Consider the following 16226-nt stretch of genomic DNA (forward strand, 5'->3'; position numbering starts at 1 on the left):
GATGTCGGCAACAAAAGGTGAGAAAAACTGTGCTAGTCAGACGGTATATTTCTCTTCTCCTTGCTTGGCAGTGAAGTGCCTCTCTCTTTACCCTGGGGGGCGGGGTGGAGGGGAGAGAGTGTGTCGCAAATAAAGTCAACTTAAATGTGAACATTGGAATTAAGCCCACGATAGCAGAGTCAAACTGGATTGCCACCCACTAGGCACCCACTATTCATTTTTCATCCACTTTTTTTTTTATTAGCATATGTGTTTGTGTATCTCAAAACAAGAGTAAGAGAAATGAATACTGGTCTGTCTAGCACAATTTTCGCCCTGCTACTCTCATCTATAGGGACGCGGGTGGCACTGTGGGTTAAACCACAGAGCCTAGGGCTTGCTGATCAGAAGGTCAGCGGTTCGAATCCCCGCGACGGGGTGAGCTCCTGTTGCTCGGTCCCTGCTCCTGCCAACCTAGCAGTTCGAAAGCACATTGAAGTGCAAGTAGTTAAAAAGGTACCGCTCCGGCGGGAAGGTAAACGGCGTTTCCGTGCACTGCTCTGGTTCACCAGAAGCGGCTAAGTCATGCTGGCTCCCTCGGCCAATAAAGCGGGATGAGCGCCGCAACACCAGTGTCGGCCATAACTGGACCTAATGGTAAGGGGTCCCTTTACCTTTACCTTTACTCTCATCTATACAGTCGTTTCTTGGTTGTCGAATGTTACCCATTCTGGGACTCCTGAAATGGTTTGAAAACCAAGGTGCGGCTTCCAATTGACTGCAGGAGCTTCCTTCACTCAATCAGAAGCCATGGAAGGAGCGTTGGACCTTCGGCTTCTGAAAAACATTCGCAAACCAGAACACTCACTTCCGGGTTTGCAGCATTCGGGAGCCAAAACGTCCAAGTACCAAGGCATGACTGTATATATTTGCATTCATACCCCACCTTTCCTCCCAATAGCTGAAGGTGGTGTAAATACTTCTTCTCCCCATTTTACCCTCACAATAACCCTGTGAGGTAGGTTAGTCTGAGAGCAAGTGACTGGCCCAAAGCCTCCCAGAGAGCTTATTGGGTGAGTGGGGTTTAAACCTAGTCCGACATTCTGCCCACTATGCCACACTTGCAGTGAGGAATTTGTCTCAGGGATAGATAGGTTGGGCCATGGAAAAAAGAAAGGGGAGGGCCAGAGGAGACAAACAGAGAACGCAGTTCATAAGTATTCGTTGCAAGCCTCTGAGCATGTGCTGAACACTTTTCATTCACTAAGAAAAGCAAGATAGCAATCTCAAGATTCCCCCAAATTTGGAATCAGGGCAGAATAAATGAAGTAGTTGCAATGGAGAGGCAGGCTTAGACTTCCACACCTCTCGCTACAGAGAGAGGTCTTGCACTTTGCAGGGCTAAAAGACTGGGGCAGGGGTGTGGAGCGCTTTTGGGAGAAGGTATCTTCAACATTTTTTAACCAAAGTTAGGCCGCATTTTCAATGCCAAGGCTGGATGCAGGTGAGTATTCCTGGACATGCCTTTACCTCTGCGCCAATCTACTTGGTGTTAGGGAAGGAGCTGAAGGATCATAGATTCCTCATACCTGGTTTATATTTTGTCTTGAAATCCCAGAAAGCTACTACCTGTCTTTCTCAGTCCTACCTGGAGATAATGGCCAGGATTGAACCTGGAACCTTCTGCATACATGCCATGTCCCCTCTCCACATTAACTTTTTCACCCCCTCCCCAATTTTGTCTCTGTAATTTTGTGTATTATCATCTGCGTTTTTATTACATAAAGAACCCAAAGGTTTCTGGGTAATCCACAAAAGTTTAAGAACCACAAAGTCATTGCTCAAAATCTTAAAAGCCAAATACCAATGGATCCAGAAGAAAAGGGAGACTGAGAGGGAACAGGAAATCAGGCTTAAGGAGGCTGTAATAAATCCATAGCAGCAGCAGTGGTAACAGTAAAGGTAAAGGTAAAGGGACCCCGGACCATTAGGCCCAGTCGTGACCGACTCTGGGGTTGCGGCACTCATCTCGCTTTATTGGCTGAGGGAGCTGGCGTACAGCTTCCGGGTCATGTGGCCAGCATGACTAAGCCGCTTCTGGCAAACCAGAGCAGCGCACGGAAACACCGTTTACCTTCCCGCCAGAGCGGTACCTATTTATCTACTTGCACTTTGAAATGCTTTCGAACTGCTAGGTTGGCAGGAGCAGGGACCAAGCGACGGGAGCTCACCCCATCATGGGGATTCGAACCGCCGACCTTCTGATCGGCAACTCCTAGGCTCTGTGGTTTAACCCACAGAGCCACCCACGTCCCTAATAATATTGAAATATTATTAATAATAAATAGCAGTAATGATTCCTCTGATTTAAGGTTGGGGCAGGGTGATGATGTGAGTTTTGGAGCATCTTGCTTCTGGCAGCTTGTGTAAAGAGTTGCTGTTCAGTTCCTTGCAGGGCCAAAATACAACCTCGAGAAGAGACACTGTCGTCAGTTTGTTGCAAGAAAAGCAATACAGGGTCTTGTGGCACTCTAAAGGCTAAACAGATGTATTTCACCACAAGCTTTCATGAACTTCTACTTCATCGGATGCCTGGTATGCTATCCTCTGCAGGCAGGGCGTAGAGAGAGAAACAAAATTATTAGGCAGCAAAGAACAATGGGCTCCTTCCAAGTTCTTTAGTAAAGAAATAAAGCTAATCTACTGAGTCATTGTTTTCTGCCTTCTAATTGATGAGTTTCCTTGCACTTGGTTGCCCTTTGACTTCACTGCTTTCATTTATTTCTCTCTCTACGCCCTGCCTGCAGCGGATAGCATACCAGGCATCCGATGAAGTAGAAGTTCATGAACAGATGGTTCCCTCTTCTCAATAACTGCAGTACATATGATCTCCATATTTTTCTAGGGAAAATAATGCTAAGAGTTGACTCTAAAATAACAGGAATGGAGTTAGCACACTCACTGCTTTATTTTAACCTGAACATTCGCAGAAATGGAGTGAAATGTACATATTTAAATTGAAGTCTCACCAGGGCTCTTTTTATGCAAACCGTATGCTTTTAAATAACACTATGTGCTTGCATAAAACTAGAATGACATGGATTTTAGAAGGTAGCGGTTGAATTGTATTCTCTTCAGCTGCCACATATGCAAAACAATTGAAAATTCTTTTTGTGTTTTTTGCCTGTAAAGAAGTGTAGCTGAGCTAAGTATCTATTAGGAATAATTCTTTGGATCATAGTCCTAGTCTTTAACTTGATGTGAGCACTGCCTCTTACTTTCTGTCTGATGTTTTGTGTTGCTCTCCCTTTTCCTCTACAAAAATGACCCAGGTCAACCCTTGGGCATGGTGGGCAGGGCACAAAGGTGTTCTGCTCTCTGTACTGGGGCTTTTTGACCCCCCTTCCTGTGCTGGCCACCATATGTGTCCAGGCCCGGATTTAGGTTTGATGAGGCCCTAAGCTACTGAAGGCAATGGGGCCCTTTATATGTCCAGCTTTCCTTTGTCAACAAAAAATTGTCAATGTATCTTGCGTTGAATATATGCTACATGGTATTTAAAGCTAATGCTAATAGGTATCTAAAGCCATTTGCGCATAACAAAATATGTATTTTATCAAAGTAATTGCTGAACTGAAATACAATTAAGAAGAAATATATTAATAATGAAATACAATTAAGAAGAAGTATATTAACAGTGAAATAATTGTTAAGCCCCACATCTAAATAATGACTATCGTCAATGCAGGTAAGAAAAAAAAAAGTGTTTTATTTATTTTATAGTACAGTACATTGATAATTGCTTTCATTTTATGGACCAATGGTCTCATTAGATAGTAAAATTCATGTTAAATTGCTGTTTTAGGGGTTGTTTTTAAAAGTCTGGAACGGATTAATCCGTTTTGCATTACTTTCTATGGGAAAGCATGCCTTGGTTTGGGAATGCTTTGGTTTTGGAACAGACTTCCAGAATGGATTAAGTCTGAGAACCAAGATACCACTGTACTACCTCCTTGCAAGGAGGGGAAGGAACTCTGTTGCAACAGAAAAATAACAGAAATGCCTTGCTTTCCCCTGGATCCTGCCTCCATCCATTCTTCTCTGACCAGTCATGGACTTAAGGGACTCAGAGTCCCATGGGGAGTTGGCCCCAAGCCCACCTCAAATTAATGTCCCAGAGACATAGTAATTAAATGTCATCAATTCCAAACGAAACATAGCATTATGAGAATGACTCACAATGCACCTAATTGAACCTGGGGAGGAGTAGAAATCTGGATCTTTCAGGATTGCAGCAGTGAAACACTGTGAAAAAGGCAGGAACTTTGAAAAATTAGAGAGCAACAAATCTAGAGGGGACTTGCCCTTTAAATTAATAGCATTGCAGCATGGCACTCCCTTAACTGCTACCAATAACAGAGATGCAAAGGAGTTGTTTGCTGCCATGAAATTGAACAATAAGACAGTTGGGAGAAGAGGAAGATAATATTCAAAGGGTCCATGGCAGCGAAAGACAAGGAAGAAGAAGGAAAAACATAGATGGCAATGCCTGAATACATTCCTTTTTGGCCTTTTTCAATTACTGGAAACTGCTCTTATATTTTACCTTCTCTATTAATATGTCTGAAAATCAAAGTTGAACTTGCTTAACTGTTCAGTGCCTTCAAGAGGAAAACAAAGAGGACAGCTATGACAAGTACATTTAAGAATTTTTTTAAGGGAGCCAGCAAACATCTTAATGCTGGGCGGTCTCATACAGGAAAGAATATGAAGTCTAATGTTGTAAAATGACGAAGACACTGACATCCCAAGGCTTCACCTTCTCAAACTTCAGAGGGTGCTTTCTTAAGAATCCTGCTCATCCTCTCATGATATTAGGGTTGCTTCTGTAATCTAAACTTGTTCAAGCTCATTCATTTTCCCCTGTAATGGGAACATGATGCTGTGCAGCAAGTTGTGTAGGTAAGAAGAAAGGGGAAAGGACGTTGTGATGTATCCCGGGCTTCTTCAGAGTGTCTTTACCCCTCTCTTTACCCCATCCCCCTGCTGGGTGGGCAAGGGGGTGTCACAAAGAAAGTCAGCTTAAAGATGATCATTGGAATTAAGGCCACAATAGAATAGCTGAATTGCATTTCCAAGCCCTACTGAAAGTGTGCAGGTTTCTCTTCCTACATGACCCACAAGGGATGGAGAAGGGTTTTGGACTCGGATCCTGCCCTGAGCCCAGTTAACCTCTTACTCACCAACCTCCTCCTCCAGCCTCCTCCATGCCCTCCACTCTGTCTCTCACCTCCTCCCTTCTTGCTTGCACGCTGTCCTCCCTGATGTCAGCTGCAACAGGTGAGATCAGCAGGATAGGCAGGCTAGTACAGTATTTGATTCTCTTCCCCTTGCTTTGCAGTGAGGAATTTGCCCTGGGTAGGTTGGGCCATGGGAGAAGGGGAGGGCCAGAGGAGAGAAATAGAGATCCTCTGAGCATGTGGCACTAAGCTCACTAAGAAAAGCAAGCTAGCAATCTCAAGGTTTCCCCAAACATGGAATTAGGGCAGAACAAAGGAGAGTGCTGAAATAGACAGGCAGACTTAAACCTCTCACTTGGGAGAGCGAGAGCAAGAGAGATTTCACTTTGCAGATAGGCTTATCCCTCAGCTCTGGCAAAAGGCATCTAAACATATTTGAACCAAGGATAGACATTTTTCCCAGCACAAAAGTTAGCCATCTTTAAGAGTGTGATGCTGGGCCTGCCTCTGGGCACAATGAACACACCTGCCTCTGGTTTTAGATGTGAGCGTGACTTGCATACAGTGTTTTTAAGGCCACAGAAATCTCCCTTATACCGGGTCAGGCTATTGGTCCATCACTGGCGTTTCAGGCGAGGAGATTTCTTTCCCAGCCCTACCTGTCTGTAAATGCATGTGGGAAGAGGTAGGAGGGTTAGGGCCTCAGACATGGAGAGTAATTCACTGATACAGAGGGAAGGCATGGATACAGGGGTGCTGGTAATCAAAGAAAAGGCTTAACAAACAACGGATCCATCTGGGGTGTATGGCAGGAGGGCACCAGTAGGGGGAGTCAAAGCCAATGACAGGCACCTTCTGTTTCAACTTTTAAACACCTCAAAACATTTCTATTCTGTCAGGCTTATGCGGGCAATACCATTTTCCAACATTGTTAGCTGATTCCTGCTTTATTTTAGATAGATGCTAACTAGCTAGCTAGAATGGTTTTATAGGTAATTGTTGTAAACCACTCTGATATATATATGCAGCCCTCGCCTCAGCCACCAAGTGTGTCCCATATCCTTAATTGCTACATTTTCCGATCCAAAATTTTCTGCTTCATCTGTTATTTGTTTTGGTGCTTTATTACATCCTTAAGTGTCTAAACGCAACTGATAAAAATGTTCCACATATTTTGCTGACTGTCTTGCCCCATTCAAAATCCTTTCCTTTGCATAATTAAAGCTTTCACTCTGGGTTTATTTTACTGCCTTAACATATGTAAGACAAAAACATATCAATCTGACTTCCGACCACGTGATCTGGTGGGTGAACCAGGTTTGTGCCATAGGCAACTGTCATGTCCCAGGCATCAATGAAGCCCACCTTCAGATCTCGAAAAATGTCCTTTAGCGCAAGGTATTGGGCATAACCATGGAAGTCCCCAAATCGCTCCTGGTCTATTGATATCTCCCGGGTGTTCTCTGCTTTGATGATGACTTTTGTGTCTGGGCTCCTCAGGAGAAGACGTTGGATGGCTGCCCGTATGTTAATCATTCTTCGAATGAAGAGCTCGATGGGGAAGGGGCGGAAGTGCTGGCCCAGAGAGATGACAACTGCTGTGTCTCTGTCACCTGCCACAAGGTCGATGTCCCAAGCAACATAGCTGTGGTCTTTCACTGTGTACTCAGAAGAACCTACAAACGGGTGAGCATGTTTTTTCCAATTGATTTGAATGTTTCTAGCCATGTCCACTGCGACCAGTCGGTCGGGTTTCCCGATTGCATAGCGCTTGAGATATTTCAGTGCTAATGTGGGAATAGAGAAAAAAAATCAGTACAAGTTTTTTGGTCATTGCCCTTAGAAAAATAAGGGGACTACTTCTTGTGGGGAAAACTCTGCATGGCTGGTGTACTCTTGGATCTGATGGTGCTATTTTGTTTCAGGACAACTACAGAGACATTTATATCAGCCTGATTCCCCCACTACTTCATAAGTACCTAGGCCTCACAGAGCAATTCTATACCTCCCTGCTGCTCTCAGATACCAATCCTGCTCCAACAATGTTGCTAGATTCTGCTACAAAGCAGATTTAATGAACATATCAGAGTGCTCTGTAAATTGGTAAAGTCTTTTATATATCCATCTTTTATGCTCTTCCACACCCACCCAATGCTCCTATCCCTTCTTTTATATTCTTTTAGCTCCTTTTAAATTCTCATAGACTTTTATATTCACCTTCTGTTTTAATACCCTTTAGTTTTCCGAAATGCTTTTCAGATTTTAAATGACTGTATCCCATCTTTTTATGCTGGTCTATGACTGTAATAAATATTTGTACTGTATTGTATTGTTTCAGGGCAAAGACTTTATCTCTGTCCTATTTGACAGGCTGGGCCCACACTGCAAAGAACTCCCACAGAGGACAAACATCTTCTAGATGTCCTTTCTCCAAACAGGAACTGAGCAGAAAGAGCAAACTGTCTCTCACATACAGTTCTACCTTGGTTTGCAACTGTTTTGGATTAGAACCAAGTCAAACCAGGAAGTGCGTGTCCCTTTTTTTCAGATTACAACCAATTTTTTTATTTTTTATTTTTTAAGGCCCCATTGGCGAAAGCGCGCCTTGGGTTGAAACCTGTTTTGGTTTACAACCGGGCCTCCGGAACTGATTATGGTTGTAAACCAAGGTACCACTGTATATGTGGATTTATGGGGGGGGGGAGATCTTTACAGACACCTTTTGTAGGCACTGTAGGGGGTGCTGGTTGTTACACTGCCACCCCAAGGTGCCATGCTGGTGGTTGTGGGTCATGCATGCCAGCAGCAGAGCATGCTGTCCTGGTGCCCGGTGCGTGCAGAGGGATCTGGGCTTGGAGGGTGAACGGAGCCTGCCGTGTGCCAGCCCAGCCCTCACTGCTGAAGTGACACTTGAGCTGCTTTGGGGCTGGCTTGGGGAGGGCGGCATGAGCATCGCCCCCCCCCCCACGCACCCAGGCCAATTGCCCTGGCAGCCCCCCACAGCTGCTACTCTCTTGGTGCATGCATAGGCAAAGACTAGAAAAGGATCAATCAGGGATCAGAGTGGCCCGTGTATTGTCATAACTAGGTGAGGATCAAGAGCCAAGGCAGCAGTGAATAACTGGAAATAAGCCCTATAGTTGAGCAGACTGAGGAGGAAACTCTGAGCCTTAGCTGGGTGGTTGTTCTCCAAGTACAGAACAGATGCCTGTTGCGTGTGTCAGGCAGGGGGTGGCGATTGTACAGGTGACAAAGGAGGTAAAGTTCTGGGGTGTGACTGCTGGGGACCTGTTTGGGACACTCTTTCCTTTCCATCTTATACCTTGCTACTCAGTCTTTTATATAATGAATGTCGTAGCCAAGAAAAAACGACAATATGGTTCTTACAGCCCTAGATTTAAACTAGGAGATGGCTCTTTTGCGGGTAGAAAGGACTGTGAGTTATCAGAAGCAGGCACTGTGTGTTACTGGAAGCTTTGCTACGTTGAGATTATATCTAGGTGGGAGAACGTACTATTGACTCTCTTTGTGAGATACTCCATCCATTGCCGCACAGTTGAGTCTCCCAGGAGGTAAATGATCTTTTGTTTCAAGCAAGCGTTAATCCTATCCAAAGTATGGAAAGCTGACATGCTGCAGAACACAGGATGCCACTGGTTCTGCCAGACGAAGCCCCTGGGAGATGGGGACCTCATGCCAATCTTGCACTTCTCGCTCGCAGTGGTCATCGCCATGCCTATCAAAAGGAAATGAGAGACAAGCAGGTGCCAGTGAGCTCTGTGACTACAGCACTGTAAGGGGGAAAAAACAGGGTTGAAAGTGTGACTGGTCCCACAGCCTCCTGGGCAATCACTGGGGATCCCAAAGCTATAGGAAGAAGGACAGTAGCCAGCAGGGAAAACCCTTTATTGCAGCCCCTCAATTCCGCACCTGGCAAACTGTGTGCAAGCCCTGAAGATGGCGTCATTTTCAAGGATGGGGAAGAACCAGAATAGCAATGGAGTTATTTGTAGTAATTATTTGGCCTCCTGCTTCTACGCCAAGAGGTTTCGGAGGGTCTGAGGACAAGAGCAGCAATAAAGGATAAAATTAAAAACTGTGGAAGGCAGGAGAGCAGCCCAAAAGTCTTAGCTTAAAATAGAGGAGAAGACGCCAAGATCCAAAAGGTCTGGCTGAATGAAAAGAGTCTTTCTTGGGAATCTCCTAAAGCACACAAGAGGTTGGGGTGCAGGAGGAGGTTGGGGGCCAGAGTCACTAGGTTGGGTTGAGCCCAGAAAAAATATGCTTGGGGATGGCGAACCTAGGCTTTCTTGCACCCTTGGCAAAGAGCTGTATCTGCACCGCCTGTCCAGAGCAGTGGAGGAGAAGCCCAGGGAGTGTGTGGACAGGCGGGCTAGGCTACTAGCCACTTAAAGCCAGAATGGACAGGCATGGTTTTTGTGTCATCCCACCCCCATTGGCAGGGGCCAGCCTCACCAACCCTTAGGTATGCCCCTGGATGGACCACACAAAAGTTGTGACAATAATCAGAATGTCCAGCTCACTTCCACAGGCAACAACACGAATGTCCCCAAATGTCTGAGGGATCTCAGCTCCAGTGTTGGACCTTTATGAGAAAAAAAAATGGCCATTAAAAATCAAGTTGGAATATAAGTCCATTACCCAGAGTGCTGTGGGCTTTATCCCACCCCGTTCTCACACCTCAGTGGCCTCTATCGGAAATGGAAGCCTTGGCTAGATGGTTCTTGGTGTGTTCCGGCAAGATGATTATTGTATTGTCATGTTCTCATTAGGTGCAAATGGAAAGTTATATTGGAGTTTCTTTAAGACAGACCCCAGAGTGTTCCAGCTGTGGAGGATGTGTGTGAAATCAAGGAAGCTACCTGTCAAAGCATTGCTCCATCAAGTTCAATATTGTCTACACTGACAGGCAGCAGCTCCCCTACAGGGAGATGCTGGGTATCAAATTTAGAACATTCAGCTTGCAAAACAGATGCTCTACCATGGAGCCACAACCACATTCCCATATTACATTGAAATGTCTCAAGACTGACCCCAGAGTGCTCTTGATTTGGAGGAACCCAAATTAATAGTGTTAATAGTCCTATCCTCCAGAGCAGGAGAAAACAAGCTTGCTCCATCTTCCATATGACAGCCCTTGAGATATTTAAAGATGGCTATTATATCTGGAGCACATAACTTCCTCCAAAGAATTCTAGGAAGTGTAATTTTCTAGAGCTGCAATCCCCAGCACCCTTAACAAACTACAGTTCCCAGGATTCTTTTTGGGAAGCCATGTGCTTTAAATACATGGTACTCATGTAGACTGTGTAATATCCCCCCCCCCCCCGGTCAGAAAACAATGGTAACAATTGGCTGGTGGGACCCAGGTGTTTTAAAGCCTGAAGCGAAGAACAATACCTGCTAAAAAGGCTGTGTTCCAAGGCAGTGAGGTAGGAGATGGGCTTGTTGTTGGACTTCAGGCTAACAAAAGCATCGCAAGGTACATTATTTGGTTTCTCACAATAGAAGGCCTCTCGGTCTCGTACATCTAGATACTCACACAGTTCTGTGTCTGTGGTCTTGTTAAATCCACATTCAGTGTGGATGCTTGATGTCCCATTTAAAAATTTGCCCGTGAAAACTATTTTGTCGTAGCCTTTTTTCCTTGCAGCCCACAGTGCTGAAACTCCTTCACTGGGGTGGATGAGCAAGATGGACACTCTGACATCGCCCTCCCAAAATAAAGTGAAATTGACTAGGTACGTCCCATTCCTATAGTCTGTGATGTGCCCAGAAGCTCCAGCCCTAAGACTTGAAGAGGAGATCCTCGCTTGTAAGAAGTCTCCTCCGTATTCCTTCCTCTTGCCCAAGTAGTTGTATAAATCCAATCGAACCATCAAATACTCGCCAACACAATAAGAGCTTTTGTAGTTTAAGATGGTGGCCTTGCTGTTCTTGGCACTTGTGGTGGTATTTATATCCATGAAAGTGATGCTGGGCATCAGGTCATCTAGTTTTCTAAGGACAGCTTTAATTTCTTTGTCCTTTTCTGCCCATTCCATTCTAGTATGTCTCGGGGTTCCATCTTTCATTGGCCAAATTTTGCTCCTGCTGCCTGCGATTTCAATGCTAGAAATGTCTAAAAACATGGGGTTCATTTATCATTTGTGGGGGAGGTGACATTTGAATTGTTTTTTCTTTATTACATCAACAGAAGTGTTCTCCCCCCCCCCCACCGGTATATTGCTTTTCACTTTCCACACAAACTAAGACTTTTAGCATAATTGCCTAATATTTTGGACACCCCCTTTGCATTGACATTAGAGAAACACCCACAATTTTACCATCTGCTGGAAACATTTCTGCTTTGCTAAGCATTTTTGTAGAATTAATTTGATTTGACGCCGGCCGTTTCTTCTATATTTTATGATTTTATAATTTAATGATATTTTAGTGATTTTATTGCACATCAGTTTTTTTTTAATGAGTTGGTTGTTTAGGAATACTCTTATGAATAAAATAAATAAATGTTTTATGGATGTTTGAAAGCAAAAGCCCTTACCAATATCCATAGCCATTTTGTTTGCTGCTGACTGCTTCTTCAGCTCTCCACAAATGAAATTCTTGAAAATTGCAACAAGAAATAACGGTGAGAGTTTGCACACTACCTTCGCAGTCTCCACTCTTCATTTCCACCAGATGAATGTTCACAGTGCATTTACACACACAAAACTTCAGAATTATTTATTTCACCGGACAGACATGAGCTTTAATGGAGGGGGAAAGTCTGAGGATTCCTACCTTTGTGTCAGTTCTGTGGAAGATGTAGCTGAGGATGATGATTGCTCCCAGCACCAGGGCCAAGAAAGCTGTCGGTCTCCAGGTATGTGCCAAATACATTCTGGTCTCTTCTGAGAAAGAAGGAGGGGGGTTTCCGCAAGGGTTGCCACCTTTGATTTCAAGCCTGCCACATACAACATGAACAAGGGCAAGTTGGGGGGTAGGCGATGACATAACTACACAAGATGGTAGTTCAGGCCATCTGCTCACACCACCAAATAATATCATTTTGCGACACTGATTAGCCCTCATCATGCTATTTCAAATTTTGAACAAGAAAGGAGATTCTCCGGAGCTTTAGCAGGGCAAAGAAAAAGTACTAACAACTTTATTCGCAGGGTGAACAGCTAATCCAGAGCTTCCCAAACTGTGTATTGCGACACATTAGTGTGTAGGTGTCTGTCACACAAATGCTCCCCACTGTCCTCCTAGGGCTGAAAAGGGTTAGTTTAACCTCTGGTTTGCTAGTAAAACTGAATGGTTGTGTCGCGAAATGATGCATGTCCAAAAAGTGTGTCACCAACCTGAAAAATTTGGAAAGCTCTGAGCTAATCTAAAGATTTCAGACCTAGCAGTGGATGAAGAAGAGAGGCTTTTAATGCCACAAAAATCAAACCAGACCTCTAAGGAGGATCTAGATCTTGTTGTGGAGCTCTCCCAGAAGGACCTCAAATATTTCTCTGCAGTAGGAGGGTGGGGAAAACTTTCCCATTGTCTTTTCACTTGCAAATCCCATTCATAAAACTGCCTGAGAGGTAAGGGCTTACCCCTCCCTGCAAAACCAGTCTGGCAAGTTTTTGTTAAGTTGTCAATAGGTGTTAGTTCTTGGGAGAAAAGCAATGACAAACCTAGAGAGCATCTTAAAAAGTAGAGACATCACCTTGCCAACAAAGGTCCGTATAGTAAAAGCTATGGTTTTCCCAGTAGTGATGTATGGAAATGAAAGCTGGACCATAAAGAAGGCTGATGGCCGAAGAATTGATGCTTTTGAATTATGGTGCTGGAGGAGACTCTTGAGAGTCCCATGGACTGCAAGAAGATCAAACGTAGCCATTCTGAAGGAAATCAGCCCTGAGTGCTCACTGGAAGGACAGATCGTGAAGCTGAGGCTCCAGTATTTTGGCCACCTCATGAGAAGAGAAGACTCCCTGGAAAAGACCCTGATGTTGGGAAAGATGGAGGGCGCAAAGAGAAGGGGATGACAGAGGACGAGTTGGTTGGACAGTGTTCTCAAAGCTACCAGCATGAGTTTGACCAAACTGCAGGAGGCAGTGAAAGACAGAAGTGCCTGGCGTGCTCTGATCCATGGGGTCACGAAGAGTCGGACACGACTAAACGACTAAACAACAACAAGGTGTTAGTTTGTAAAAAAAGGAAAAAATAGAAACTAAAATATTTACCATCTGAAAGGAATGACCTGGCTATCCTGGAAATGCATTATCAGATATCCTGGCAGACAGGAGAGAAGCTTCATGCTCAAATTTCTGTGGGAGATGACCTCCTGTGATGTATGTATGATTTATTGGAGTGGTATTGGGTTAAGGGGTGGGCAATTTCAAAAGCCTTTATAGGGACTTGAGCACCTTTGTTCGAAGTCTCTCCTACTTTCTTGCAAGGAGGGAACTCTGTTGCAACAGAAAAATAACAGAAATGCCTTGCTTTCCCCTGGATCCTGCCTCCATCCATTCTTCTCTGACCAATCATGGACTTAAGGGACTCAGAGTCCCATGGGGAGTTGGCCCCAAGCCCACCTCAAATTAATGTCCCAGAGACATAGTAATTAAATCTCATCATTTCCAAATGAAACATAGCATTATGAGAATGACTCACAATGCACCTAACTGAACCTGGGGAGGAGTAGAAATCTGGATCTTTCAGGATCTCAGTAGTGAAACGCTGTGAACAAGGCAGGAACTGAAAAATTAGAGAAGCCTAGAGCAACAAATCTAGAGGGGAGTTGCCCTTTAAATTAATAGCATTGCAGCATGGCACTCCCTTAACTGCTACCAATAACAGAGATGCAAAGGAGTTGTTTGCTGCCATAAAATTGAACAATAAGACAGTTGGGAGAAGAGGAGGATAATATTCAAAGGGTCCATGGCAGCGAAAGACAAGGAAGAACAAGGAAAAACATAGATGGTAATGCCTGAATACATTCCTTTTTTTGCCTTTTTCAATTACTGGAAACTGCTCTTATATTTCACCTTCTCTATTAATCTGTTTGAAAATCAAAGTTGAACACGCTTAACTGTTCGGTGCCTTGAAATGAGATCAAGAGGAAAACAAAGAGGACAGCTATGAAAAGTACATTTAAGGAAATTTCTAAGGGAGCCAGCAAACATCTTAATGCTGGGCAGCGTCATACAGGAAAGAATATGAAGTCTAATATTGTAAAATGACGAAGACACTGACATCCCAAGCCTTTGTCTTCTCAAACTTCAGGGGGCGCTTTTTAAAGAATCCTGCTCATCCTCTCATAATATTAGGGTTGCTTCTGTAATCTAAACTTGCTCAAGCTCATTCTGATTCGTGGTCAAGTCGCTTGAATGCTATCACTGGCAAAATTCTATTAGGGTTGTTATGCCACCCTAAATGTAGGGATGGTGTCGCAGGGTGAGGGCACACCCACCACCGCAGCATAAGACATGCCACACCTGTCTAGCCGCCATGCTCATGCCCATCCTTGACCTTTTGTCTCCTCAGCAGCATTCTGTTTCCTGACCTTTACCTCCTTTGCAAAGGTATTGCTCATTTCCCCCTGTAATGGGAACATGATGTGGTGGAGCAAGTTGCGTAGATAAGTAGGCAACACCCAGGGGATTGCATACAGGGGTGGGGTTGAGGCTGGTCAAGCGTGGCTTACAACAGTCGTGCAATGCAGTCCACTATTCTGTTGAATGAGAGGGGAGAGACCTAGCCTTTCCCTCCCAAAAAATATTGGGCAAGGCGATCCATCTAAGAAAAAAAAACTTACATAATTGTAGTTTCTCTTTAAATCACAATGATTATTTCTCTCTCTTTGTCCCAGTTTCACAGTTTCATTATTTCTCAGTTTGCATCTATACATATAAATCAATGCAAGTACATGTTATGCAAATCTGTCTGCTCTTTGGTCCTCTTTTGGGTGACCTTTCAGTGGCCACTCCCACTCAACAACTCTGTATTGCGATTTGTCACTTGTGCCGTCCTCTAATACTGAACTTATGTGACCCTGTCAGTTTTGAAATGAAATGTTCCCACCCAGAAGAAAGAAAGCTGGTTCCCACACAATAATGTTAGCTTAGAAATTAAAACCAGTCCCTCTCTGCCAGCCAGATGTAGACCTTTGGATTTTTCCAGGGGATTTGGGTCAGGCAGGTGAATACTGTACCATGAATTTAAGAAATCATGAACATTTCCTTCCCTATACTATATGGAGAGGTTCCAGGTGAGAAGAAAGGGAAAAGGACATTGTGATGTAACCCGGGCTCCTTCAGAGTGTCTTTACCCCTCTCTTTACCCCATCCCCCTGCTGGGTGGGCAAGGGGGTGTTACAAAGAAAGTCAGTTTAAAGGTGACTATTGGAATTAAGGCCACAATAGAATAGCTGAATTGCATTTCCAAGCCCTACTGAAAGTGTGCAGGTTTCTCTTCCTACATGACCCACAAGGGATGGAGAAGGGTTTTGGACTCGGATCCTGCCCTGAGCCCAGTTAACCTCTTACTCACCAACCTCCTCCTCCAGCCTCCTCCATGCCCTCCACTCTGTCTCTCACCTCCTCCCTTCTTGCTTGCACGCTGTCCTCCCTGATGTCAGCTGCAACAGGTGAGATCAGCAGGATAGGCAGGCTAGTACAGTATTTGATTCTCTTCCCCTTGCTTTGCAGTGAGGAATTTGCCCTGGGTAGGTTGGGCCATGGGAGAAGGGGAGGGCCAGAGGAGAGAAACGGAGAGCCTCTGAGCATGTGGCACTAAGCTCACTAAGAAAAGCAAGCTAGCAATCTCAAGGTTTCCCCAAACATGGAATTAGGGCAGAACAAAGGAGAGTGCTGAAATAGACAGGCAGACTTAAACCTCTCACTTGGTAGAGCGAGAGCAAGAGAGATTTCACTTTACAGAGCTAAAAGACTAAGTGGGTGGTAGTCCATCTTCCCAGCTGGGATATGGTTCAGATAGGCTTATCGC

The 16226-nt window shown here is 44.5% G+C and overlaps 1 protein-coding gene across 1 annotated transcript; it reads right to left on the bottom strand.

Annotated features, from left to right (window-relative positions):
• Positions 1-6259: 6259 nt before the first annotated feature.
• LOC309331902 (NXPE family member 4-like) lies at positions 6260-15890 on the bottom strand. The gene is made up of 7 exons (XM_081844487.1): positions 15818-15890; positions 12024-12186; positions 11785-11845; positions 10641-11361; positions 9764-9825; positions 8734-8955; positions 6260-7006 (listed from the first exon to the last, which is right to left on the bottom strand). Exons 2-7 carry the CDS (start codon positions 12120-12122, stop codon positions 6471-6473), a joined length of 1701 nt encoding a protein of 566 aa, XP_081700613.1. The 5' UTR covers positions 12123-12186; positions 15818-15890; the 3' UTR covers positions 6260-6470.
• Positions 15891-16226: the final 336 nt, after the last annotated feature.

The sequence above is a fragment of the Podarcis erhardii genome (assembly GCF_964252035.2).
Source record: "Podarcis erhardii genome assembly, chromosome: 16".
Lineage (NCBI taxonomy): Eukaryota > Metazoa > Chordata > Lepidosauria > Squamata > Lacertidae > Podarcis > Podarcis erhardii.